Source organism: Delphinus delphis, chromosome 16 (assembly GCF_949987515.2).
Source record: "Delphinus delphis chromosome 16, mDelDel1.2, whole genome shotgun sequence".
NCBI classification, from domain to species: domain Eukaryota; kingdom Metazoa; phylum Chordata; class Mammalia; order Artiodactyla; family Delphinidae; genus Delphinus; species Delphinus delphis.
In genome coordinates, this window is record NC_082698.1 from 33,912,843 (window position 1) to 33,940,462 (window position 27,620).

The 27,620-nt window shown below is 36.5% G+C and overlaps 1 protein-coding gene and 1 pseudogene across 1 annotated transcript in view; both read right to left on the reverse strand.

Annotated features, from left to right (window-relative positions):
• The window catches only part of KIF11 (kinesin family member 11), a 49,945-nt gene that overhangs the window by 20,354 nt on the left and 1,971 nt on the right, over positions 1 to 27,620 (reverse strand). The window contains exons 2-16 of the mRNA XM_060033646.1: positions 25,331 to 25,463; positions 25,004 to 25,101; positions 24,837 to 24,915; positions 23,924 to 24,109; positions 23,682 to 23,806; positions 21,109 to 21,199; positions 20,314 to 20,556; positions 18,809 to 18,904; positions 15,204 to 15,292; positions 11,193 to 11,280; positions 10,254 to 10,442; positions 9,417 to 9,624; positions 8,029 to 8,201; positions 6,236 to 6,361; positions 2,443 to 2,601 (exon numbers count right to left, since the gene is read on the reverse strand). Of these exons, the coding sequence (XP_059889629.1) occupies positions 2,443 to 2,601; positions 6,236 to 6,361; positions 8,029 to 8,201; positions 9,417 to 9,624; positions 10,254 to 10,442; positions 11,193 to 11,280; positions 15,204 to 15,292; positions 18,809 to 18,904; positions 20,314 to 20,556; positions 21,109 to 21,199; positions 23,682 to 23,806; positions 23,924 to 24,109; positions 24,837 to 24,915; positions 25,004 to 25,101; positions 25,331 to 25,463 (2,083 nt within the window). The remainder of the gene's footprint in view (positions 1 to 2,442; positions 2,602 to 6,235; positions 6,362 to 8,028; positions 8,202 to 9,416; positions 9,625 to 10,253; positions 10,443 to 11,192; positions 11,281 to 15,203; positions 15,293 to 18,808; positions 18,905 to 20,313; positions 20,557 to 21,108; positions 21,200 to 23,681; positions 23,807 to 23,923; positions 24,110 to 24,836; positions 24,916 to 25,003; positions 25,102 to 25,330; positions 25,464 to 27,620) is intronic.
• Positions 13 to 2,137, reverse strand: LOC132439620 (heterogeneous nuclear ribonucleoprotein A1-like; annotated as a pseudogene).

Below are 27,620 nucleotides of genomic sequence, written 5' to 3' on the forward strand. Positions count from 1 at the left end.
TATCGGCAGGCGGACCCTCAACCACTGTGCCACCAGGGAAGCCCTGGGTGACCCTTTTAACTGTGAACTCCAGGTCACAACACAGTAACTGTCTGTTCAACTACACCAAGGTTTCTGAAGACAATGTCTTCTCCACCCAAGCAGGTTGTAAATAAATTTGGAACCTGGCATCACCATGAAGAAATTCTAACTTCACACTGTTGGTGTAGTTTACCAAGATGGCTTCAGAGTAGACTAACTTCATACAGCACATTTTAAAAAAGACATGTTTAGGGCTTCCCTGTAGCTTCCTGTAGCTTCCCTGTCACTTCCCTGGCTCTCTTCTCCTGCTAAGCTTTGTTTCCTGGCAGTAATTACAACCTCCTGCCACTGCCATAGCTCCTGCTGCTGCTGGAACAGCCACAGCCACCTTGGTTTCATGGTTTGGCAAAGTACTGACTTCCACCACCATAGGGGCCAGCACTTCTGCCTCCAAAGTTTCCTCCTTTTATGGGTTCAAAATCTGAAGATTGTTGTAACTGCCAAAATCGTTGTAGCCTCCGCCACCTCCAAAAGTGCTCCCATCATTACCAAATCCATTATAGCCATCCCCACTGCCACCATAGCCACCACCACCACGGCTGCCACCAAAGCCACCTCAACCACTGAAGTTTCCTCCACGACCAAAGCTGTCATTCTCACCAAAACCCCCTCCACGACCACCACCAAAGCTTCCACTTTGACCTCTTTGGCTGGATGAGGCACTAGCCATCTCTTGCTGAGATAGGGCTTTCCTTACTTCACAGCTGTGGCCATTCACAGTGTCATAGTTCTGAATGACAATCCTGTCTACAGAGTCATGGTCATCAAAGGTTACGAAAGCAAAGCCTCTCTTTTTGCCACTGCCTTGGTCAGTCATGATTTCAATCACTTTCGTACTGTTCAAAATAATCTCTTAGGTGATGTTCTTCAGTGTCTTCTTTAATGCCACCAACAAAAATCTTTTTCACAGTTAAGTGGGCACCAGGTCTTTGAGAATCTTCTCTTGAGACGGCCCTCTTTGGTTCCCCAACTCTTCCATCCACCTTGTGTGGCCTTGCCTTCATGGCTGCACCCACCGCTTCCACAGTGGCATACGTGACAACCCGAAAGCCTCTGGAGTGCCTGGTGCTTGGATCCCTCATTACCACACAGTCTGTGCACACTCCTGACTGCTCACAATGGCTCCTCAGGCTCTCATCGGTTGTTTCAAAGTCAAGCCTCCGATGAAGAGCTTCCGCAGCTGTTCGGGCTCTTCGGGCGACTCTGACTTAGACACGAGAGCCCTGGAGAGGGGAGACTTTAACAGTGCTTGTTTGGCGGCGTCCAGGGACAGAAAGCTAAAGTTCCTTTAATTCTTATCTAAAAACCTTAGATGTATTTCCCTTCTCATTTCAGGTGACATGGATATGAATTCCCTTTCCCTCACTTTCCAAAACAAAGAATTCTTTACTGGTCACTAAACCATGTCAACAGTTTCACTGACCAAAGAGTTCTGTCATGTAGTAATAGCCTCATTTAACAGAACTTCAGAATTCATAACTAAGGGCTTAAGAATACCAGAAATTATTTTCCATATATCTGATATTTATAGATTATGACTGGCCTGGCTTGAAGGTTTGGTTTTGATTTAAAGCATCATATACTGAGGAATAGTTTACATGGAGCAAGTCATAAATTACATTTATCAATAAAAATTAAGAATTGTATCAGGGCTTCCCTGTTGGCGCAGTGGTTGAGAGTCCGCCTGCCGATGCAGGGGACACGGGTTTGTGCCCCGGTCCGGGAAGATCCCACATGCTGTGGAGCGGCTGGGCCCGTGAGTCATGGCCACTGAGCCTGCATGTCCGGAGCCTGTGCTCCGCAACAGGAGAGGCCGCGACAGTGAGAGGCCTGCGTACCGCAAAAAAAAAAAAAAAAAAAAAAAAAAAAAAAAGAATTGTATCAATTTACTACAATTTAAATGCCTGATACTGATGAGACAAAAATAGTAAAAGACAGCAGGGAATAGTTTGCGAAAGAGAGTAACTATCCATGTTACAGTAAAAACAAAAACAACAACAACAAAAATTATCAAGTTAAAATGTAGATACATGTTCATTTTAAATGCTATGACCATCTTCTGCTAACTGTGCTCCTGATGGTATATTTCTGCAGTTCATCTTTATCTTGATGTGAGGGAAGGACTATTACGTTTTATTGTGCTTTAGCATAGGGCTCTACATGTAGCAAATCATCAAATATTAACTGATCAAGAGAAATACTCTCAATTATTTCACATTAATTACTGTTGTAAGCAAAAGTGGCGATGGTATTTTCGGGATTCTAATTTAGTTATATAGCTTTGAGTCTGTAACAGGGATTATCAGGTTAAAGATCATAATACTTTCTTTTTACGCTCCTTAAATCACCTAAATAAGATACCTGTGAATGGATTTTCTTTATTGTCTTCAGGTCTTCAGTTAAGTTTTCACAAAGCTTCTGTGTTTCAGCCAAGGAAGAAATTGTATCTTCTTTTAGTTCATGTAGATTGTTACACAGTGTACTGAGAAAGCCATCCATTTCCTTCTTCTGATCTTCTATCTTTGAAGAAAAAAAAAAAATTAATTTCGTGCAGACCTTCCAGATGGCGGAGTAGTAAGATGTGGAGATCACCTTCCTCCCCACAAATACATCAGAAATACATCTACATGTGGAACAACTCCTACAGAACACCTAATGAACGCTGGCACAAGACCTCAGACTTCCCAAAAGTTGTGCGGCTGACAGGGTCTTGGTGTTCCGGCTGGGTGTCAGGCCTGTGCCTCTGAGGTGGGAGAGCCAAGTTCAGGACATTGGTCCACCAGAGACCTCCCGGCTCCACGTAATACCAAATGGCGAAAGCTCTCCCAGAGATCTCCATCTCAACGCTAAGAAAGACCCAGGTCCACTCAACGACCAGCAAGCTACAGTGCTGGACTCCCTATGTCAAACAACTAGCAAGACAGGAACACAACCCCACCCATTAGCAGAGAGGCTGCCTAAAATCATAATAAGGTCACAAACACCCCAAAACACACCACCAAACGTGGTCCTACCCACCAGAAAGACAAGATCCAGCCTCATCCACCAGAACACAGGCACCAGTCCCCTCCACCAGGAAGCCTACACAACCCACTGAACCAATCTTAGCCACTGGGGGCAGACACCAAAACCAATGGGAAATACGAACTTGCAGCCTACGAAAAGCAGACCCCAAACACAGTAAGTTAAGCAAAATGAGAAGACAGAGAAACACACAGCAGATGAAGGAGCAAGGTAAAAACCCACCAGACGAAACAAATGAAGAGGAAGTAGCCAGTATACCTGAAAAAGAATTCAGAATACCGATAGTAAAGAAGATCCAAAATCTTGGAAATAGAATGGAGACAATACAAGAAACGTTTAACAAGGACCTAGAAGAACTAAAAAGCAAACAAACAATGATGAACAACACAATAAATGAAATTTCACAATAAATGAAATTAAAAATTCTCTAGAAGGAATCAGTAGCAGAATAACTGAGGCAGAAGAACAGATAAGTGACCTGGAAGATAAAATAGTGGGAATAACTACCACAGAGCAGAAAAAAGAAAAAAGAATGAAAAGAACTGAGGACAGTCTCAGAGACCTCTGGGACAACACTAAACACACCAACATTTGAATCATAGGGGTCCCAGAAGAAGAAGAGAAAAAGAAAGGGACTGAGAAAATATTTGTAGAGATTACAGTTGAAAACTTCCCTAATACAGGAAGGAAATAGTCAAGTCCAGGAAGCACAGAGAGTCCCATACAGAATAAAACCAAGGAGAAACATGCCAAGCCACATATTAATCAAATGATCAAAAATTAAATACAAAGAAAAAATATTAAAAGCAGCAAGGGAAAAACAACAAATAACATACAAGGGAATCTCCATAAGGTTAACAGCTGATCTTTCAGCAGAAACTCTGCAAGCCAGAAGGGAGTTGCAGGACATATTTAAAGTGATGAAAGGGAAAAACCTACAACCAAGAATACTCTACCCAGCAAGGATCTCATTCAGATTCAACAGAGAAATTAAAACATTTTCAGACACACAAAAGCAAAGAGAATTCAGCACCACCAAACCAGCTTTACAACAAATGCTAAAGGAACTTCCCGAGGCAGGAAAAACAAGAGAAGGAAAAGACCTACAATAACAAACCCAGGACAATTAAGAAAATGATAATAGGAACATACATATCCATAACTACCTTAAATGTAAATGGATTAAATGTTCCAACCAAAAGGCACAGACTGGCTGAATGGATACAAAAACAAGACCTGCATATATGCTGTCTACAAGAGACCCACTTCAGACCTAGGGACACATACAGACTGAAAGTGAGGGGATGGAAAAAAGATATTCCATGCAAATGGAAATTAAATGAAGGCTGGATAGCAATTCTCATATCAGACAAAATAGACTTTAAAATAAAGACTATTTACAAGAGACAAAGAAGGACACTACATAATGATCAAGGGATGAATCCAAGAAGAAGATAAAACAATTGTAAATATTTATGCACCCAACATAGGAGCACCTCAATACATAAGGCAAATGCTAACAGCCATAAAAGGGGAAATCGACAGTAACACAATCATAGTAGGGGACTTTAACACCCCACTTTCACCAATGGACAGATCATCAAAATGAAAATAAATAAGGAAACACAAGCTTTAAATGATACATTAAACAAGATGGACTTAATTGATATTTATAGGACATTCCATCCAAAACAACAGAATACACTTTCTTCTCAAGTGCTCATGGAACATTCTCCAGGATAGATCATATCTTGGGTCACCTCACACCAGTCAGAATGGCCATCATCAAAAATCTACAGACAACAAATGCTGGAGAGGGTGTGGAGAAAAGGGAACCCTCTGGCACTGTTGGTGGGAATGTAAATTGATACAGCCACTATGGAGAACAGCATGGAGGGTCCTTAAAAAACTAAAAATAGAACTACCATATGACCCAGCAATCCCACTACTGGGCATATACCCTGAGAAAACCATAATTCAAAAAGATACATGTACCACAATGTTCACTGCAGCTCTATTTACAATAGCCAGGACATGGAAGCAACCTAGGTGTCCATCGACAGATGAATGGATAAAGATGTGGCACATATATACAATGGAATATTACTCAGTCATAAAAAGAAACGAAATTGAGTTATTTGTAGTGAGGTGGATGGACCTGGAGTCTGTCATACAGAGTGAAGTAAGTCAGAAAGAGAAAAAAAAATACCATATGCTAACACATATATATGGAATCTAAAAAAAAAGAAAAAAAATGGTTCTGAAGGACCTAGGGGCAGGACAGGAATAAAGACGCAGACATAGAGAATGGACTTGAGGACATGGGGAGGGGGAAGGGTAAGCTGGGACGAAGTGAGAGAGTGGCATGGACATATATACACTACCAAATGTAAAGAGATAGCTAGCGGGAAGCAACCACATAGCACAGGGAGATCAGCTTGGTGCTTTGTGTCCACCTAGAGGGGTGGGATAGGGAGGGTGGGAGGGAGACACAAGAGGGAGGAGATATGGGGATATATGTATACGTATAGCTGATTCACTTTGTTATATAGCAGAGACTAACACACCATTGTAAAGCAATTATACTCCAATAAAGATGCTAAAAAAAATTAATTTCTTTTCTTAAGTTAAAAATGTTTTAAATTCATTTATTTATTTATTTTTATTTTTTTGAATACATACAAAATAGAAAAGGTAGAAAACAGTATGCAGAGAATAGTCCCTTTCCCCTTCAGCCCCTAGAACCCCACCCAGTCCCACTCCCACCTCTGAGAGATGATTGTTACCGTTTCTAAACACTTTCAGAGGTTTTTTATTATCCATGTTGAGGCATTTATGCATACATATATGGGTATACGTTCATATGTATATCTTCCTCACCCACCATATGATAGACCGCTATATATGTTACTATGTGAAGTTAAATATTTATCTTGAAGATCATTCCCTCTCATTTTTCTTCGCCATGATTCTGCTGACCGCATCAATGGCAGAGAGCATCCTATCTCCTCCCTCTTCCAGATTCCTTCTCACAACCCATGGGTTTTGCATGTGGACATCTCTCTAGATGTGGCCACAGACAGAGTTTCTTTCTTAAACAACAATTTGAGATAATAAGAATATTTGTTACCTTATTAGCCAGTATCAATGAAGTCTTGAAAATATGCTTTAGTTGACTATTGATTTCCAGTATAGATATCACAGTGGGTGATAAAACTGTTTCCAGTGAACTGAGGAGGTCACTCTTAAGTACATTCTGGTTTTGAAAATAAACAAACAACTCTTTAAAAAGAATATTTTCACTTCCATAAGTCTGGCTGGTTAAATCATAATATCTTAAATACTGTGTTAACTAAACATATGCATATTAAAATCCTAAGTATCCATTCTCTATTCTGTATACCCTACAGAGCCTATTTATTACTAGAGTTTATATTCATCATAAATCACTTAATCCTGCATACAGTAATTACAAAAATTGTTGCTTGATGTACAATAGATTTTTAACAGTCTACTGCAACAGAAGTCAAGAATTCAGATGAGGGGAAAGTGACAGTCATTTGATAAGATTTCAGCATTGCAAACAAAGGAAGCAAAAAAAACCACCTACAACTATATTTTAACGAAATAAATTTCAAACAAGTTTAGATTACTAAGTCAAAAATGCTGAAACCAAATAGTCTTCAAAAGTAGGCTTTGGGCTGGAGGTATTTAAATTTGAAGACCTGGCGAGTTGTATCCTATTGTATCAGAAGAACTTGTCAAGGTTCTTGTTCTTGTCAAGTTACATAGAAAAGTTGAGAAAGTACTGTAGATTGGGAATTTTTATAAAAAGAAGAAAAGAATTCAGAACAAAGCTCCTTTTACTAGGGCAAGCATGAGGAACTATAACAGAAATAATTAGTAAATACTTCAAAGGGTACTGGTTTTCTTTTGAAAGAAGAGCAAGCATACTAATTTCAACTCATTCTGTGGGAGCAGCAATCATCTCTTCAGACTCAAGCTTGCTTATAGCTTGATAGGAAGTCATCAATAAATACAGACTACCATTTAGCAAATGAATCAATTTCCAAAAAGTTGGTACCAACAGAGTATCTTTTAACTTTTTTAAATTTGGGTGACTGAAGAAATCTACCAAATGTCATAAGCACTGAATTTAGGCAGTGTCAGTGAACATTTGAACTTGGAAAATGTTCAACAAATATCGTTAAACTCAAAAAGGGAGGCAGCGAGCCTGTACAAAGAAAAAAAAGTGAGATGACTAAGAACTTCCTAGACAAATGATACAATTACAAAATAAAGGGTATATACAAATCAAGTATGGAAAAGGTAAACAACATTGTGTAATTAGATGGCTGGCTTCTATAGAATTATGAAAAACAGCCTCACAGATAAAGGCCAGAAGGGCTTGATCACACATATCTGACCCCACAAATTTTATATACGTTCTCCAAATTCTGTAAGTCATTTTTCTTGCACATTTTTCTGAATTTCTGTAGTTTTAAAATGAACTACCTAATATCTCCTGGTTGGGTCAGAGTAACATTAGCATGACTATTCCAGGACCCTTGAGAAAAAGATGAATGACCAATTTCTGAGCCAGCTAACAAGTCATGGGTCCCTTGAATTCACGTGAAGCTAAACCTACTATTTCTAGTTATTAAAAGGCTTACTAACTCCTACTCTTTATGTTACAGGACGTAAGTGAAAGAAGTTTCAAAAGTTATATATATACGTTTGGAAATTAATCTTTCTGGCAGAAAAAAACAGTGAAGAGATTTGCCTTTAAAAATATAAACCTACTCTCTTAAAGTGATATGTTTACCATTGTGTCTAGTAAAGCTTAAGATGAAAGAATAGCCGTTAACATTGGTTTTGAAGACTTATCAAATGTAACCCTTCAAAAATAAGAGATTTACTAACAATCAATTTCTGAAGTACAGTTTTACTTTCTGCTGCTAATGATTGTTCTTTTAATATCATAATAGAAATCTGAGAAACAAGTGTAGACACATTTTCTGGAATAGATGTGAGAGATCCAAGTGCTGTTGTAGTAATCGTGTCTAATGCAGAGACACTGGAAGACAGCAGGTTACCTATACCAAAAAAAAAAGAAGATTTAAACTCGGCAATAAATATATTTAAATACAAATACAACGTTCAAAGAGGTTGGAAAAATTATATCCTTGTTGTGGAAATTTGTAATAACAAATAAGCTTAAAATAATTGGCTCACTACATAAGCATGGAATTATTGTAAATATAAATTAAATACGTTCCTGCAGTACTCAGTAAGCACTTGGCACATCTGTAGATGTATCAGACCCAAAACTGTAACTCAGTGTAAATCAAGAGTTAGAATATTCTAAAAACTAATCTCTAATTGAAGGTAATACACAGTATTACTGCAGATAAAAGAGGTTAAAGAAGAGAAACTAGAAATCAATAAACAAAATTTTTAGTGGTTAGCTTAGAGTGACTAGATCTAGGTGATTTTTACAATTTTTTACATTTCTGCATCTTCCAACTTTTCTATAGTGAAGACAATACTTTAATAATAAACAAATGGGGGACTTCCCTGGTGGCGCAGTGGTTAAGAATCCGCCTGCTAATGCAGGGAACACAGGTTCGAGCCCTGGTCTGGGAAGATCCCACATGCCAGGGAGCAACTCAGCCTGTGAACCACAACTACTGAGCCTGCACTCTAGAGCCCGCGAGCCACAACTACTGAGCCCGTGTGCCACAACTACTGAAGCCCAGGAGCCTAGAGCCCATGCTCCACAATAAGAAAAGCCATCGCAATGAGAAGCCCACACGCAGCAATGAAGAGTAGCCTCGGCTCGCCGCAACTAGAGAAAGCCTGTGCGCAGCAATGAAGACCCAACGTAGCCATACATACATACATACATACATAAATTTAAAATAATAATAAACGAATGGATACTTACTTTCCTAAATGAAGATAACAACAATGGTTATGGTTAAAAATAATACCCATATATTCTGACAATATAGCAAACATTCAAAATACACATTCTCAAAAGAAAAAAAAAGTTGGAGAATGTTTATGCACAGAAAATTTCAATAAGGAAACCCAAGATATGTAACAAGGTATGTAATGAGTTTTATAGAAAAAACTCAACTAACATTTGTTTTAATTCAAAGGCATTAATCCCTAGTCTGAATAGATAGTGTGCATTGGAGGGGACTACTGACACTGTCACCTGAGTTTTTATGATATTTAATTATCAGTTTTGAAATTAGTCTCACACTAAACACACAAAGATTAGAATTAGAAATGCCTGAACTTACCAAACAAGGTTTTATGAACTTCTAGCATGGCCTTTTGTTTTGTGCTGCCATCCTTAATTAATTCTTCCATACTATCAAACAGACTATTCAGGTTTTTGCCAAAAATATCCTGAGCTTCTGCATTGTGCTGATCAACTGCCTTCTTACGATCCAGTTTAGAATGGAGACCAGATACATCTTTTGTAGTTTCTTCAACTGTGTTAAGCAACTATATATGATTTTTAAAAATAAGTGTTGATAAGATGGATATGACAAAAGCAGTCTAATGAAAATATCTGTGCTTCATAAGGATTTTTCCTGATAAGAACTAGTAAATTTTATATATTGTATCAGAAGAAAATTTTAAACTTATGCTAATTTATCCAGGAATGTTTATTTCCCCTCCCCTAGCCATCTAGACAAGGAAAACTGATTTTGCCAATCTATTTTAGTAATTATGCTCCCTCACAATTTTTTCCCCCATTATATGTTACTAATTCCTAGGAAAAGTACACCTAATAAAAAATTGAATACTCATTAGAAGATACTAAATTCTTGAAGACTGATTAATCTCAACCATGACCACAGGTAAAGCATTACAACACCATTATTCTAAACATCCACAAAGTATATTAAAGTCATGTTCTATTTTCAAAACTTTAGGAATAGTTTTTTCTTAAATTAGCATCTCTAGTGAAGCAAATTTAGACGAAATAGTAACATAATGTTTCTTAAATGGATGGAAGTATCATTTGGGGTGAATAAATAGAATTTCACAATTAACGCTTAAGCTAAGAGTTACTCCTACCCATTCTTTAATTTCTTTAATGCAAGTACAAATTAAAACAAAGGACAAACCCTGCTGGCAGTATCATGAAGTTTCTCCTCAGTACTTTCCAAAGCTGACGTGAAATATTCTTCTTCAACAAGCTGTAATTTCGTTTCTTGTAAATGTCTTTGAGTGGTTTCAAGTTCCTGTGTCTTATTTTGCAGGTCAGATTTACACTGGTCAAGTTCATTTTTATTATCCGTAAACAATTCTGTAACCTATAACACATTAAACATTTTTTTTTGAAGAATTAAAAAACGCAGAACTGGTTGTTGAGATACCTGGCTAGTTCGTAATATAATATTAGAAGAACCAAACAAATTATTTCCATGTAAAAGTTGTAACAAGTTACCAGGTACGTTAGAACATTTTATATGGCATCTGGTTTCTTCCTATAAATTCATTAAAAACAAGTAACAGGGTAGTTCCCTGGCGGTCCAGTGGTTAGGACTCTGCGCTTCCAGTGCAGGGGGCACAGGTTTGATCCCTGGTTAGGGAACTAAGATCCCACAAGCCATGCAACAAACAAACAAACAAAAAACAAGTAATAGGTCTAATGGAGTGGTGTTAATTCTTCAGATTCCTTCCAACACTGCCAGTGTGAGGGTGGCACTGAAGGGTCAGGTCTTTCTACCTTAGTTATTTAACATCTGGTTTCTCCCAACATCTGCATTTCCTCAGCTGATAAACATGTTGATGAAAATGTCTCAGCATTCACTATTTAGCTTTAACATTAAATTGTACAATTCAGTTAATTTCTTAAAATGTTGCATTAATATAAGTGTCAAAATAGTCAGCTTCTTCATTATCATTGATGATAGTAAAAATATTGTGATACAACTTACTTTTAGTTTAAAGGTCAGCAAGAAAAAAAATCTTAAAGAAAAAATATCAGGTCCCTCACCTTCTGAAATTGTCCTTTAATATTTGCTTTTTGCATGACATTCAATACAGTTTTGAATGCTTACCCTACTTAGCTCTTCCTCAACAGCAGCAATTTTTTCAAGCAATTCTACAATTTGTTCTTCTTGAACAGTTAGTTTTCCACTCATGGCTCTAAAATAAAATTTAAAAGGAGTTTGACAGTTAATATTTTTTCCTAATTCTTATAAAATTTATTCTAACACAATTGAGGCAGTTACATATAATCTCTACCATTTATCACTATCATGACAATGATGCCTAAGTGTCAAGAGATAGATACTAAGTGCAGAAAACAAATGTATTCTTTGTCCTTGGTTTAGAAATAGACTTTTTCTTGTTTTCTCCATTTTGAAACTGAGAATCCCTACCTATGAGGGGGAAAAAACATGTGTGTATATATAATTTGAGAAGCTACAAAGATGACAGAAGATTATAACCCACATAAAAAAAGTAGAGGTGGGACATACAGCTAGGTGTCTGTCAGGAATCAGGAATATGAAGTATAAACAAGACACACAGAATCCAGGAGAGGCTTGTGATGTGAAGGCATCAAGTGTCACAGGAGGAACGGGTGAGATAAGGGGCGAAAACCTGGGAAACTAAAGTATGTATATAGAGCAATTACACTCCCCTGCTCCCAGCACCCATACCCCAATACACACCCCACTGTCACATACCACTGTCACACCACCACAAAAGTCCTCATGAGATAAACGATTATTCTCTAAAGCACAGTTCCTCAGCCTTAGCACTACTGACATTTTGGACCAGACAATTCTGGTCTGCTTTAACGGGGCTCTCTGATTTTTTGAGCATTAGCAAGTTTCAGAAGTCAGTGCTATCTTTTGCCTTCTTCTAGTTCCCTCGTAACTACCAATCATTTTCTATTCCGCACTGTGCTTAAATGGCAAAGAATTTTAAGAATGTAGATTTCCTCAAATTATTAGCTAGAGATATTGTTAATTAAAGGAAAAGACAGAACTGAAGTATAAGAGGAGAGTTAATTCTAACAGTCTTTTGATAACTATATTAGTTCCTTATTGGAAATAGCTCTTTAAAGTAGAATGGGATATTTGAAATGCTTTTCCTATACTGAATATACAAGAGGGATGCAACATTGTTATTTAATGAATTATATAGTTTTGATAAATAATTTTTAATTGAAGTATTATTGACTTACAATATTATATTAGTTTCAGGTGTACAACATAGTGATTTGATATTTTTATACATCACAAAATGGTCACCACAATAAGTCTAGTTACCATCTGTCATCATGTAAAATTATTACAATATTATTGACTATATTCCCTATGCTTTACATTACATCCCTGTGACTGACTTACATAACTGGAATTTTGTACCCCTTAATCCCCTTCACCTCTTTTGCCCACTCCCTCACCACCCTCCTCACTAGGAACCACCAATTTGTCCTCTGTATCTATGAGTCTGCTTCTGTTTTATTACGTTTGTTCATTTGTTTGGTTTTTTTAGGTTCAACATATAAGTGAAATCATAAATTTGTTTGTATCTGACTCATTTCACTTAGCATAATACCCTCTAGATCTATCCATGTTGACATTAATGGCAAGATTTCATTCTTTTTCATGGCTGTGTAGTATTTCATTATTTATGTATCACACCTTCTTTATTCATCTGTCAATGGACACTTAGGTTGGTTCCACATCTTAACTATTATAAATGGTGCTGCAATGAACATATGGGAACATATATCTTTTCAAATTAGTATACTACCTCTCCCAGGCTTAAAGGCATGGATGGCCTTGTATAGACACATCCCCTGTGCAGACAGTATGTGCTGGCTGGCTATGGCAGGCCAGCTGAGTGGGCAGAGGCTGGAGGGAATGATATAGTTTTAAAAGGTCTATTAAACTTGGGATAAATGTTTAAATGTTGGCTGTAGCTTTTGTGATCTTTCTCTGACTTATGGTATAATAATTCTAAGAGCTTTTTCAGAATTAACTTTATTTCAGATCATGCCTCATGCCTATTATGAGTAAACACTGTCCTTAAAATAATGGGATGGACAAACTAAAGTTATTTCTTAATCTAAACTCCATCAAAGAGATGAACAGAAGATAAGAAAATTAAGTCTGCAGTGTCCAATGTTTGACTACTAACAGCAAAAGATACCATATTAGCAAATCAAGAGACAAAACCACTTGTAGATATCCACTGGTTGCCTACTAAGCACCTATTTCCAGCATCCAGATTTACTCTGGGGAATTACTCTCCCCTGACTGCACAGCAGCCAACCTGTATGGGGGGTGGGTGGGGGGCCTAATCCATTTCTAAATCCAGGGAATAAGCCTGACTGGCTCAAGACAATCAGGGAAATTCAACTCCTTTGCCTTTGTATTGGTTCATACAAGGACATAACTGAGGACTAAACTAATCAACAAGTGATGTTCCCCTGGCCAGTTTTGATGGTTAAAGGACAGGCAGCTTCTCATCCACATGAGACATGAATGAGAGAAGGTAGCTGTTCTGCTGCTGACCATCTTCCCTGATGAACAGCTAGCCCTAGAAGAAAGTTACCACTCAGGACAGGAAACAGGATCCTTGAGTTACTGGACTAAATATCCTTGCTGCTTTAAGTCAGTTTAAGTTGGGTTTTCTAGCATTCTGATACCAAACTTAAAATATAAAATGTTTTTATTGAATAAGATATAACATATAAAAAATATTAAAATGATAGAAATAGGGACACCTGTAAAGTGAACACTTGAAAAAAAATAATGCAGCACTAGTGTGTATGGTAGAGGAGTATATCTGAAAACCAGAGAAACAGAAAAAAGAAAACATTTTAAAATATCAAGTTTAAGAATTAAGTGCAAATTTACAAAAGATTTTTGTAAAAATGTTTTTGCCAACTGGGTATGGGCCATGAAAGGAACAAACAAAACTAAAGTCACATAGGAAGAATGAAAGGAGAATTATTGTTTAATACCCTACAATACACAATATAAATTTGAGCATTTGTAAAACTAACATATGAACAACAATCAGGAGGATATAGCACATTATGGTAATTGAAAATAAATGGAAAAAATGAGTTTATTAAATGATTTATATACCATTAATTAGAATAATCATGTAATATAACATCTATAAAAGAGTAAAAGGTTATATTAAAATGCTTTTGGTTATTATCAAAAATGCCCTGTGAAAGTCACCCTCCTTAGTATCAAGGATAAACGCATTCAGGAATTTTCAAGTTATAATCCTTAGCATCCCACTTGCCTTCTGCCTCTGTTATTATTGTTGTTTCTACATAAAGCTTCAGTGGAAACTTTCCTTGAAACAAACTACTCCAGGGTTAAAAAGTGAACAGAGGGACTTCCCTGGTGGTCTAGTGGTTAAGAATCCGCCTTTCAATGCAGGGGATGCGGGTTCGAGCCCTGGTCAGGGAACTAAGATCCCACATGCTGCAGGGCAACTAAGCCCGCATGCCACAACTACTGAGCCTGTGTGCCACAACTAGAGAGAAGCCCATGTGCCACAACTAAGATCCTGCATACCACAACAAAGACCCGACGCAGCCAAATAAATAAATAAATATTAAAAAAAAAAAAGTGAACAGATTAGTGGTTGCCAGGGGTTAGGGATCATTGGGGAAGAAGGGTTAATGAATATGACTACAGAGGGGTAGCAAGAGCAAGATGTTTGTAATGATAGGATAAATCTGCATCTTAACTGTAGAACTATAGCAGATCTACAAATGCAATAAAATGAGGTAGAATTATACACACACATTGTACTAGTGTCAATTTCCCAGTTTTGATACTGTACAAACAGTTACTTAAGATGTGGGAAACTGGGTGAAAAATACATAGGACCTCTGTACTCTTCTTACAACTTCATATGAATCTATCATTATCTAAAAATAAAGTTACATAAAAAGAGTTTTAAACTGTTTCATAACTACTTGTTAATGTCAAAATGAAAAGAAGCATCTATAGGAGGCACTTCAAAGAGCCTATTACCAGAAAATGCTTACTCTTAGAAATTAATTCCCATAGCCAAGGGCTTACCTGAAATTTTCTTCAGAAATGTACACTCCATTTTTTTCACGGGCTGCAGCAAGATCTCGTTTCAGACGCTCTATCTCTTCTGTATACTCCTATGCAAGAAGAATGTCATGTCAATGTAACACTTCAGTTTGGGGAAGATATGCAATAAATAAAACAAAGTTAGCCCTCCTATGTTTTTTAAAGCATAAAAATGTATGATAAAAAGTCATAACCATACTTTTCATTCAATATTAATCTGTTTAGAATAAAGTGTTTCAACAGCTTCCAAAACTCCTTTAAATGCACTCATTATAAAAATACAGGCTTCTGAAGAAAAAACACAACCTCCAGTACCCAGGTTGGTCTCTAAATAGCATCTCACATTAAAAGGAACCAGGATTTCTTAGAGAAGCATCTGACTCTAGGACTGGGGCAAGAAACATTCAGGATGAACCTACAACATCTTGTCAAACAAAATAGGAAGAAAGCCAAAGAAGCCTAGGCTAGTGAAAAGGACTCAAGAACTCACTTAAGAGGTACCCACTGACCAAAGATGGGACAGTTTGAACATCAGTGAGGATATTATAACTACAATTGTAGTTAGTATAACTACAATTGGTAAGCACAAATATTTTAAGTCCATGAGTTTATAATGATGTTAAGAAAGCTGGGAAACCAACTCATTACTCTCAAAACTGTCAAAGGAAATGAATCAAGCATTTGTCCTGCCTTTCCTATAAGAATTATACCCTTGGGTAGCTGAGGGAAAGTTCCTCCTTATGGAGGTAGTCCAGCAATCAACTAAGAAAGAATAATTGAATTAGAAAATTATCATTTTGCGATCGTTAAAGAACTAATGGATCAAGTCACTTGAATATAATCAATTCCCCTCAAAAAGAGAAAGAACCACGTTCTGTGCTTCCTAGTGGGAGAACATACCACCACCTATGAACTAGTTTGGCCAAAAATATATAAATAAATAAAACCTGAATCTATCAAGCCTCAAAATCCAACTACCAATTTATAGAAAATATGAAGAATAGAACATGTCAAGATAGTACAGGAAACTTCTACAGGACAATAATACAGATACTTCCACAAATACATTATATGAGGGAAAGTAGATGGAAGAAGAACCAATGTATTGAAACCTAAAGATAGATCAAAAAGTTGCAAAGGGTAAACCTTAATTAGATCCTAAAACAAACTATTAAAAATATACACTGAAACAATTGAAATTTTTAAAATGACTGAATATTTTATCATCTTAAAGAATTACTGTTAAATATTTTAGATTTAATAATATTAGGGTTCAAAAATTCAAGTGTCTAAATAAAATTAATGCTTATAAAAGAGCCTGGCATTTTTATAACAATGAATATAAAATCATTGTAGTTTTCCTCAGGTCCTGACAATTTTGAGGCTCTTTATGAAAAAAGAGGTTTTCTCAAATAAACTTCCTTTAAACTGATTCCAAGAGGTATTACACTGCTGTACACCTGAAATTAACACAACATTGTAAATCAACTATACTCCAATAAAAATCTTTTTTAAAAAGCTACAGTAATTAAAACTGTATATTAGTGGACGGACAGACATAAATCAATGGAACAGAATAGAAAGCCCAGACATGTGCCCACACAAATATACCCAACTGATTTTTCACAATGGTGCAAAATCAGTTTAATGGAGAAAACATAGCTTTTTCAACAAAGAATGCTAAAGCCATCCAGACACCCCACAGGTGAAAAAAATGTACCTTGATCTAAGTCTTATGCCTTATACAAAAATCAACTCAAAATGGATCATGAAATTAAATGTGAGATGTAGAAATACAAAACCTTCATTTAAAAAAAAAAAAGGAAAAAATCTTCAGGATCTAGAGGTAGGCAAAGAGTTCTTGCAATTGACACCAAAAACACAATGCATAAAAGAAAAAAATTGACAAGTTAGACCACATCGAAATTATAAACACTTGCTCTGCAAAAGCCCATAAGAAGAGGATGAGAAGAAAAGTACAGCCTGGGGGATAATAATTGCAAACCATGTTTGTGACAAAGGACTAGTATGTAGAATATATTAAAAACTTTCAAACCACCACCACCACAACAAATAATCCAATTAGAAAATGGGCCTAAAAACATGAACAGACATTTTACCAAAGAGGGTAACAAACAGCAAATAAGGACATGAAAAGACATTCAACATCATTAGCCAGTACAGAAATGTAAGTTAAAACCACAGTGAGATATTATTTATTACCTACCATACTCATCAGAATGATTAAAATGAAAAATAGTTACAACACCAAATGCTGGTAAGGATGTGGAGAAACTAGATGCCTCATACATTGCTAGTGGGAATGTAAAATGGTATAGCCGCTCTGGAAAACAGCTTGGCAGTTCCTTAAAAACTTATCATTCAATTACCATACAACACAACAATTATACTCTTGGGCAATCATCCCAGAAAAATGAAAATTTATGTGTACACAAATTACTGTAAACAAATGATCAAAGCAGTTTTATTTATAATTGTGGAAAATTGAAATCAGCCCATATGTCTTTCAACAGGTGAATCTGACAACAAACTGCATGTATGGTATACACATACCATGGAATATTCCTCAGCACTAAAAAGGAAAATCTATTGATATGCACAAGTCAGGTGAACCTCCAGGGAATTATGCTGAGTGAAAAAAAGGCAATCCCAAAAGTTTGCATACTATATGATTCCATTCAATAACACTTTTGAAATGGCAAAGGTTTAGAAATAGAGTACAGATAGTGGATAGCAGAGATTAGCGAGGGGAGGTGAAAGTGGGAAGGAAAAGATTATAAAAGGGCAATGAGGAATCCTTATTATGACGGAACTGTTCAGTATCTTTACTGTGGTGGTGGCTCCATGAACCTACACATGTGACAAAATTGTATAGCATTAACTAAACACACACACGTGAATACAAGGAAAATTGGGGAATGAGATCAGTGAGTTGTTATTAATGTCAATATCCCTATGGTGATTTTTTACTATATTGTTTGATAAAATGTACAAAGGATCTCTCTGTATTATTTCTTCCAACTGCATGTGAATCTACAGTTACCTCAATAAAATCTTCAATTAAAAAAAAAAAAAACTATTACCAAGAAAAGGAAAAGACAAGCCAGACTGGGAGGAAATATTTACAAATAATCTCATAAAGGGCTTGTATCAAGAAGATATGAACAACTCTTTACAACTTAATAAAAAGACAACCCAATTAAAAATTGGGCAAAGGATTTAGTAGACATTTCACATAAAAGATATACAAATGCATAATAAACATGTGAAGATGCTCAATATCTTGCATTAATGAATAAGATGTTTATTCATTAGGGAACTGCTAATTAAAACTTCCTTGAAGCACCATTATATACTTAAATTTTGCTGACTTGATAGAGCTGGTAAAGTCAACATATTAGCATTAGAAAAAACATTTTAACACATAGGGTATTTAGTTCAAATCATTAGATGAAAAGCCTTACCATAGGCAATTTAATAAATTTTTTTAACAATTATCTATTTCAGCTCCTCATTTTCACATTTGTCAAACAAGATTACATTACTCCACAAAAATTCACAAATACCTTAATCAGAGCTTTTTTGGTGAGTTTCTGGTTAACTTCAGGCTTATTGAGTATGTTCTTTGCTCTGTGAGCATATTCCAATGTACTCAGAGTTTCCTGTGATGAAAAGAAAAGGCCAATTACCGAAAATACTAATTTTCAACAAGAGAAGCCACCACAATGAGAAGCCCACGCACCGCAACAAAGAGGAGTCCCGGCTCACCGCAACTAGAGAAAGCCCGCGTGCCAGCAACGAAGACCCAACGCAGCGAAAAATAAATAAATAAAATTAATTAATTAATTAAAAAAAATGTTTAGACTTAGATTTTGGTGATAGTTGCACAGCTCTGTGAATACAGTAAAATCACTAAATTATATACTTTTAATGGGTGAATTTTATGGTATGTGAATTATATCCCAATAAAGATATTTTTTTAAATGAAAGGGGGAGTTAGAGACCTTATAAAAGCTTTCCCTAATTCCATTTAAAGCACATAACCCAATATAAGATTTTACCATCTTTGTTGCTTCTCTTGGTTTTCCTACCTGTTCCCACACATCCAACCCCATCTTCAGTGCTCTCTAAGCAGCCTCTAAAACAGCAGCATTCACTTAACCCACTTCTAGGTCCTCAATTAGACCATCCACTGCTAATGACCACAGCAATTTTCTTTGAAGACTGTGTGGAAAAATGCAATTAAGTAACTAGTTTGGTTTTTTTTTAATTGGGGTATAATTGCTTTACAAAGTTGTGTTAGTTTCTGCTGTACAGCAAAGTGAATCAGCTATATGGATACATATATCCCCGCTTTTTTGGATTTCCTTCCCATTTAGGTCACCAGAGAGCACTGAGTAGAGTTCCCTGTGCCATACAGTAGGTTCTCATTAGTTATCTATTTTATACACAGTAGTGTATATATGTCAATCCCAATCTCCAAATTCATCCTACCCACCCCTCTAAAGTAACTATTTATTTTATTTATTTTTTTTAAATTTTTGGCTGCATTGTGTCTTTGTTGCTGCGTGCGGGCTTTCTCTAGTTGCGGCAAGCGGGGGTTACTCTTCATTGCAGTGTGTGAGCTTCCCATTGCGGTGGCTTCCCTTGTTGCGGGGCACGGGTTCTAGGGTGCGCAGGCTTCATTAGTTGTGGCACGCAGGCTCAGTAGTTGTGGCTCACAGGCCGTAGAGCACAGGCTCAGTAGTTGTGGCACATAGGCTTAGTTGGTCCGCGACATATGGGATCTTCCCAGACCAGGGCTCGAACCCATGTCCCCTGCATTGGCAGGCGGATTCTTAACCACCATGCCCAGGAAGTCCCAGTAAGTAGTTTTTTAAGATTAAAAATTGCCAGAAAGGAGAAAGACAATTTTTCCAGTGGTGTCCTCCTCTACATGTCCACATGCAATGCTCAGATTCTTTTTACTGTAATATAGAATGAATGAAGCCAATTGATGAACTTTAAAAATATGTGATATTAAATAAGAATTATAGCTACTACACTTCCGGATACCTCTCAAAGAGCTTACCTCAAGATTGAGAGATGCAGGAGAAACTGTTGCAATTATAGATGTTTTTGTACGTCCCCCAAGAGAGTCCTGGAGGATTCTAGTTAGTTTAGATTCTCGATAAGGAACATGAGGTGTTCTTTCTACAAGAGCAGTAATAACCCTTCCCAAAGTCAACAGGGATTGATTGATATTTCCAGCTTCCCGAGCTCTCTTGTCAACTGCTCCAGAACGTCCAATGTTTTCACTTCCTGCAAGATCAACCTTAAATTTAAAAAATAAAAGTGAGTTCTCAGTCTATTGGATTTGGAATAGAAGACTTTCATTCTCCTATTGTACATAAATATATTAAATAGCCAGTAATTTTTCTATAATTAACAATCCACTACAAACCTAATAATCCAGTGACTACAAAAATATTGTCTATAAATACAAACCTTCAAGCTGCTTTATGAGGTGATAAAGAATGAAACATTGGAATAGAACTACCATCTGACCTAGCAATCCCACTTCTGGGTATGTATCCAAAGGAAATGAAATCACTATCTCAAAGAAATATCAGCACTCCCACGTTCATTGCATTATTCACAATAACCAAGGTATGAAACAGCCTTAGTACCCATTGATGAATGAACAGATAAAGAAGATGTGATGTGATACACACATACACACTTGAATATTATTCAGCCATGAGAAAGGATATCCTGCCACACTGTACATTTTAAATACTTAATTTTATTTGGCAATTATGCCTCAATAAAACTAGAAAAAAAAAACAGAAAGAATGAAACAGTGGTTATTAATGTTGATGCTTACCAAGTTCAACTTTCCAATTTTAACAAGCTCCTCTCCATCAGTTGTAGTTTCCTTCATATGTATGGTAACAGAGAAAACTGAGTGGGAACGACTAGAAAACAAGACCAAGTTGCCCAGTCATTATACAAAACATTATTTGCTTTCTATAAAATATTGAAAACAGCAAAGAAAGATCTAAATCCACCAGGGTAGAAAAAGATAGTATCAGAGAAGATACCAATAAGATTTTGGAAGACAGTGGATGAATAGAATGCTAGGTTTTTGTTTTGTTCTACCTGCCCCCCGCAGGGGAGATCCCAAAAGGGAAGGCTTGCAATCGATCTTTCTATTTATAAGAACCACTTGAGGGGCTTCCATGGTGGCGCAGTGGTTAAGAATCCGCCTGCCAGTGCAGGCGACACGGGTTTGAGCCCTGGTCCAGGAAGATTCCACATGCTGCAGAGCAACTAAGCCCGTGCACCACAACTACTGAGCCTGCGCTCTAGAGCCCGAGAGCCACAACTACTGAGCCCACGCGCCTAGAGCCTGTGCTCCGCAATAAGAGAAGCCCCTGCAATAAGAAGCCCGCACACCGCAACGAAGAGAGCCCCCCGCCGCAACTAGAGAAAAGCCCGCGCACAGCAATGAAGACCCAACGCAGCCAAAAATAAAAATTTTTTTTAAAAAAGAACCACTTGAAATATGTCATTACCATAAATTCAAACAGCACCAGGCAAGCCATCTGATTACTCCCCTTCAAAGCCAATTGTTCTAAAAGTACATTGCTCTGCTTTGAGAATGTCATCAGAGATAGGTAGCTCCTTCCACTGAACAGCAGAAATTAGTAAACAGCGTTTACCAAAACACTACAAGATAATCACTGCTAGACTATAAAGTTTTCCAAAGTCTGTCTTATGCTGTATATTGACATTCAACTTTTATCTGAGAGATATCAAAATCATACAGACAACCAAAGACATCATTCCTTTCTGCATCAATGACATTTGGTAAATGACATTATGTTTGTTAATGTCATTGATGGTTGGCATATGGTAATTTTTAATTTCCTCATTTGTACTTTTCACGTTACTTGGAAAATTTTACAATAAGTATCATTTTTACAAAATTATTTGAATTATTTTATATAACAGAAAGGAGGAAGGGCACATGGAAAAATATAAACTATAGATTTGAATTATAATATGCATCTCATATTCTCCTACCATAATTTACCCATTCCTAATTGAAGATTATGGAATTAATGCAATTAAACACAAAAGTCAACTCTGATTTTGGAAAAGTGAATACATTTTCCTTCTCTTTATCACATACATTCATAAGAAGAGATCTTTATTGCAGTCTATGTACGAAAAAGGGAATCCTTAATTATTCAAATTTACAGAATAATAGGAATTTTATATTTCAGAGAAAAGTATTTAGAGAAAAGAAATTTTCTTAAGTTCATTCCTCCAAATTCTAAATAAAGTTATAAACCAATCATTTAATGAAAATGGAAATTTCATTCTATGATTGGTTTATAACTTAAGTTTTTAAATGGAAAGCTATTATAGGAAAATTTAATTAAAATTTTAATAGCACACATAATTCCATGATCTTAATTACTTTCATCTTATGCTATTTTTCTTCTTTCTTTAAATGCATACATATTTTTACAGAGTTGCAATTATAATCATTATAGCATATTGTAGAAATGTCCAACTATAAGAGAGCAAAGAAATGAGAGCCCTAAAAGTCATTTTGTAGCTCAGGGAAAATGATACTCAGATAAGTTTAACTACCTGAAGTAACATATTTAGTTAACTGCAGAACTGGAACTAAACACAAATATCTAACTCCTAATCCATAGCTCTTTCAATTACATTCTGATGTTTCCTTCAAAGACTAGCAGAAAAAAAATCACCTCTGACTTAGTGAACTGCATTTGGAGAGTTTGCGATGCATCCTATAAGGGGTTACTATCAAATATGCCCCTTTCTCCTCTTAAAAGCCAGTGTTAGTGACCATTTGTCTTCCTACATTAAAATGAAGCCATTTGGGGAAAAAAAAAAAAAAATCACGTTGCACAACCTAAATATATAAAATTTTTGTCATTTATACCTCAATAAAGCTGGAAAAAAATAAAATAAAGTCATTTGATTTTCCTCTAATCCTTACTCAAATCAGAGGTTTTCAAACTGTGTTCTCAGTATACTGAGAGGCTCCAGAAAAGTGCTCAGGGCAAACCTTCCTAAGGCTGAGGAGGTTAGCCTCTGAGCATCCTACTGCCAAATCAACTACAGCCGCCACATTTTAATCTGGGCTCCCATGTATAATTTCATTTGGGAAAAGAAATCTTCTCCTTTAAAAGACTTAATACTTCTGCTCAAGTTCAACTTGTCTTTGTTCTCCTTTCAACATTCTCCCAACATTGGTGCTCTCCCTATAAATCTCAAGCCAATTACTAAGGCATGCAATCCAGCATACAATCTAGACGTGTGACTCACATACCTTAACTCACCCCACTGTGATTCCCCAAGTTCATAATTCTTCTTAAAAAGGAAATGGAGCGGTGGGGGAAACAATGGCTTTCTCACCTAGAGTAGGCATTCATCAAAGTTGCTGCAGTTGTCCTTTTTGCTGCCCCCTTCTCCAAAATTTGATAGACTTCATCCTTGTTGTGTACTGTAATTTCTTCTAAACCTTTGATTATCACTCCCCTCTGACAAAATATCAAAAAAGCATCCATTAGATTGGTTTTAATATATATATATATAGACTTCCCAAAGTATCACACGTTAACATTTGGAGTCATTTCATTCTCAAAGACTGAAGTTACCTTGTTACGAGGATCATCAAACATCTGTAGTCTCTCAGAAACGTCAGAAGATGGATTAAGGAGATCAAAAAGCTCTTCATTATAGATTTCCAACAGTGACACTTTGACTGAAAATTCAGTACCATTATCAGTAAGTTTCTCAAAAATTTGATGAAGAGTACGTGGAATTATACCAGCCAAAGGATCCTGAAATTGTAACATTAATAAAGACTTTAAAGAATGCCATTTACTGCAATAGTTAAAACACATATAACAAGGGCCTCCTTTATAGTATATTTAAACATAAGTATGTCAAAACAGGTTTAAAAACAAAACAAAACTAACCTGTTGGAGAAGCCAAGCCATTTACAACAGTCTGTTTAATAGTAATTATTCTTCCTTACACCTTCCACAAATCTGTCATTCCTGTCAGCCACTTTATGCCTGAGCATTACACAGAAACCAATTGAACCAAGCTACTTATAAAGCCAATTTCAATAATCCTTTCCAAATTTTCTCATGAGAACATAACACCATCATTTTAATCAGAAGTGTTCATCTAACAGTATATTCTCTAATTCTGACTAACTTTATGATACTAACTCCCGCACTGCAAGGTTTTCCCCTTCAAGCCCTACTCACATTCTACTTTCCCACAATAGTCTGCTCCAACTATTCTCTCCGAAACAGACCCTTCTCTTAGCACTTAACTGTGCCATATGTATTGCTCCTCTCTCTCCCAATAAGAATGTATGTTTCTTAAACAAAAGCCATACCATATACTTTAATTTTACTGTAGTAGTAGTTTATCCTAAATTCATGTTTGACATGGGTACTCTGATCTTTTCCATTTCAAGACAGGCCTTCAACCAAGTTTTATTTGGATATATTTCAGCCACTTTAGAGACAGAAGTCTGCTATAAACAATAAATACCTCCTCCCAAGTATATTCTTCATTAGGTGACCTTTCACCTTCCATTGTAAAGGTTTTTCCAGTGCCAGTTTGGCCATATCTGTCAAAATTAACAAAAGTGTTAAACAAAAGAACGAATACACACATCTAAACCTTTTCATCAATTTGAAAAATAGTGTTTCACTCACGCAAAAATAGTGCAGTTATAGCCCATAATAACTTCATCCAGAATTGGACAAACGACACTTCGATAAACGTCAATTTGTTTAGTAGATGCTCCAAAAACCTATCCAAAAAAAAAAAGGCATTTCTTAAAAAAAAAAAACACTTCAGAATTACTTAATAATTTTGTTTTTAATATATTAACTTATTCAGCCCACTAGAAACCATTTGACAACTTAAAGGATTAACTGAAATTTGTAACTGTACACTAGAACCTACAGAAAATATGTGTACTAGGATAACTTTACATTAGTGAATAATAAAGAAGTAGAAGCATTTTAGGAAGTAAGTACCATATCAAAAGTATATGTTTTCCTCGAGCTTTTGTCGGCCAATCCTCCAGTTCGTACACTAACTTCTTTCCGTATGTGATCACATTCTACTACAGAATGGGCATTAACTTTCCGCTCTGCCAAATTAAATGGTCTGTAAAAAGAAACACAGAAGGTTATTCATGAACTCTTAGTTATCTGGTTATTGATGACATTTTTGTTAATACCTCAGACAAGAACAATGTGAAGCTTTAACTACACTGTTGGTGATAGAGATTAAATGAGGAGTAAATGACACTGCTAAGGCAGACAGCAGAATTTTAAGGGTTTCAAATCCCAGAAATAAAATTAGTTTTTTAAAAAGTTTTGAAAGACATGTACAATTTTGACAGTTTCTTGGAGTAGATGCTAACAGAATTAACTTGTAAAAAATGCCAAACTTATTTTTTAGAATTCTATTTCCACTGTTCTTAGAATCCAGTCAAGTTAGGTTATGATGTAGTAGAAATAACATACCAGATTTGCGTTCAAAATATTAACCTGCCAGTGGATAAATGGCACAAAATAAAAAACAGATTAAAATAATGACTAATACGTTGAGTGCTTACTAGGTGCCAGGTACTCACTGTTCCAAGTTCCAAACTGTTCCAAGTTTGTCCTCACAGCACTGTGAGGTCTAGTGGGGAACAGTGACATAAAACAAGAGATTATAAGAGAGGTGATGTTTAGAAAGGGTACGTAAAAGGTAGGAACATACAGCAAAAGTTTAATGTGGCCTTAATTGGGACAGGGTGGGATAGGGGAGAGGCATGGGTGATGGGAAAGACTCCCTGTGAAGTAATCTAAGATAATAAATGCCTCCTTAGGCATTTCAGTAGAGTGAGGACTCTCCATCCAGTCTGCTTGGGCAATGTAGCCCATTGTGCCTGTCTTCTCATTTGAAAATTAAGGTTGGTAATAGTACCAACCTCACAGTGTAGGGAAAGAAATCCTGTTTAATTTATTGTTTCCCCAGTGTCTACTACTATGCTTAGCACACAGTAGGCATGCAAATATCTGTTACACTACACTGCTTAATAAATGTCATCCTAAGGGGAATGATGGGAAAGCTAAAAAGAACCATAGTCCACAGAATAGCATCCATAAGATATTGATATACTTAACGCACATCTGGTCCAAGGGGAAAGGTGTACTCTTGACCTGAGTTCATTTTTCCCATTCATTATCACATACTGTGACAGGAAACACCAAATAGGAAATTATCTTTCCCCTCATTACTAGACGAACCAAGTTGCTATTTATTTTAAGAAGGATACCTCAATGTCCTCTGGTATGCCCCACCCCCTAGCATGTTTGACCCGTCAGAAGACCAAATTTGTGATCCTGGGAAATTTAACTCAGTAACTTCCAAGTAATATCTGGTCATGCTGTCATTTGTCAAATGTACTGAAACCTACACAATGCACATAAGTCACAGTATGCAGTATTATTAAAAGTTCAACAAAATTAAGTCAAAACCAACTTGTACTGAGGTAGGACAAAAGTATCAAGTGGAATGAATTCCTCTCATATGGTTAAAGCTTTTCCAATTGGTCTAATCTCTTGCCTGGATGTGTGATTAAGTTACCAAATGAATACCATTCAAGCTGTCAGGGCAGAGTAGTAGAAATTCACACAAATCACACATTCCTAAGAGTTATCAAAGCTCCCAGAGAGAAGCTTAAGGGACTGTTGGCACTGCAATAAAGAGTGCTGCTAAGCAACTATTTTCCTATCCAGACTTCTTTAATTAGATATTGCAAGGTTTCTGCTGATGACACTAGCAAACCCATCAATTTTAGTTGGCCTCAATACAGTATATTAAAATTCAAACAACCAAAATGGTAAACAAAGACTGAGGATTTTAAAAAAAAAGTCGTGTCCGGCAGACTTTTTGAATGAATTGCTAAATCCATTCATTCATTCCATAAATATTCATAGAGTTGTTGTACAAGTAAAGAACATCGTAAAGATTGTATTCATTGTAACCAAGTAATGAAGTCATCTCTCTTCAAATTTTGCTGATCTCTTAGGCTACAATAAACTGTGCCAATTAAAAGTTTAAAACTGGGGGAAAAAGGCTTCCCTGGTGGCACAGTGGTTAAGAATCTGCCTCCCAATGCAAGAGACACACGTTTGAACCCTGGTCCAGCAAGATCCCACATGACACGGAGCAAATAAGCCCGTGCACCACAACTACTGAGCCTGCACTCTGGAGCCCGTGAGCCACAACTACTGAAGCCTGCATGCCTACAGTCCGTGCTCCACAAGA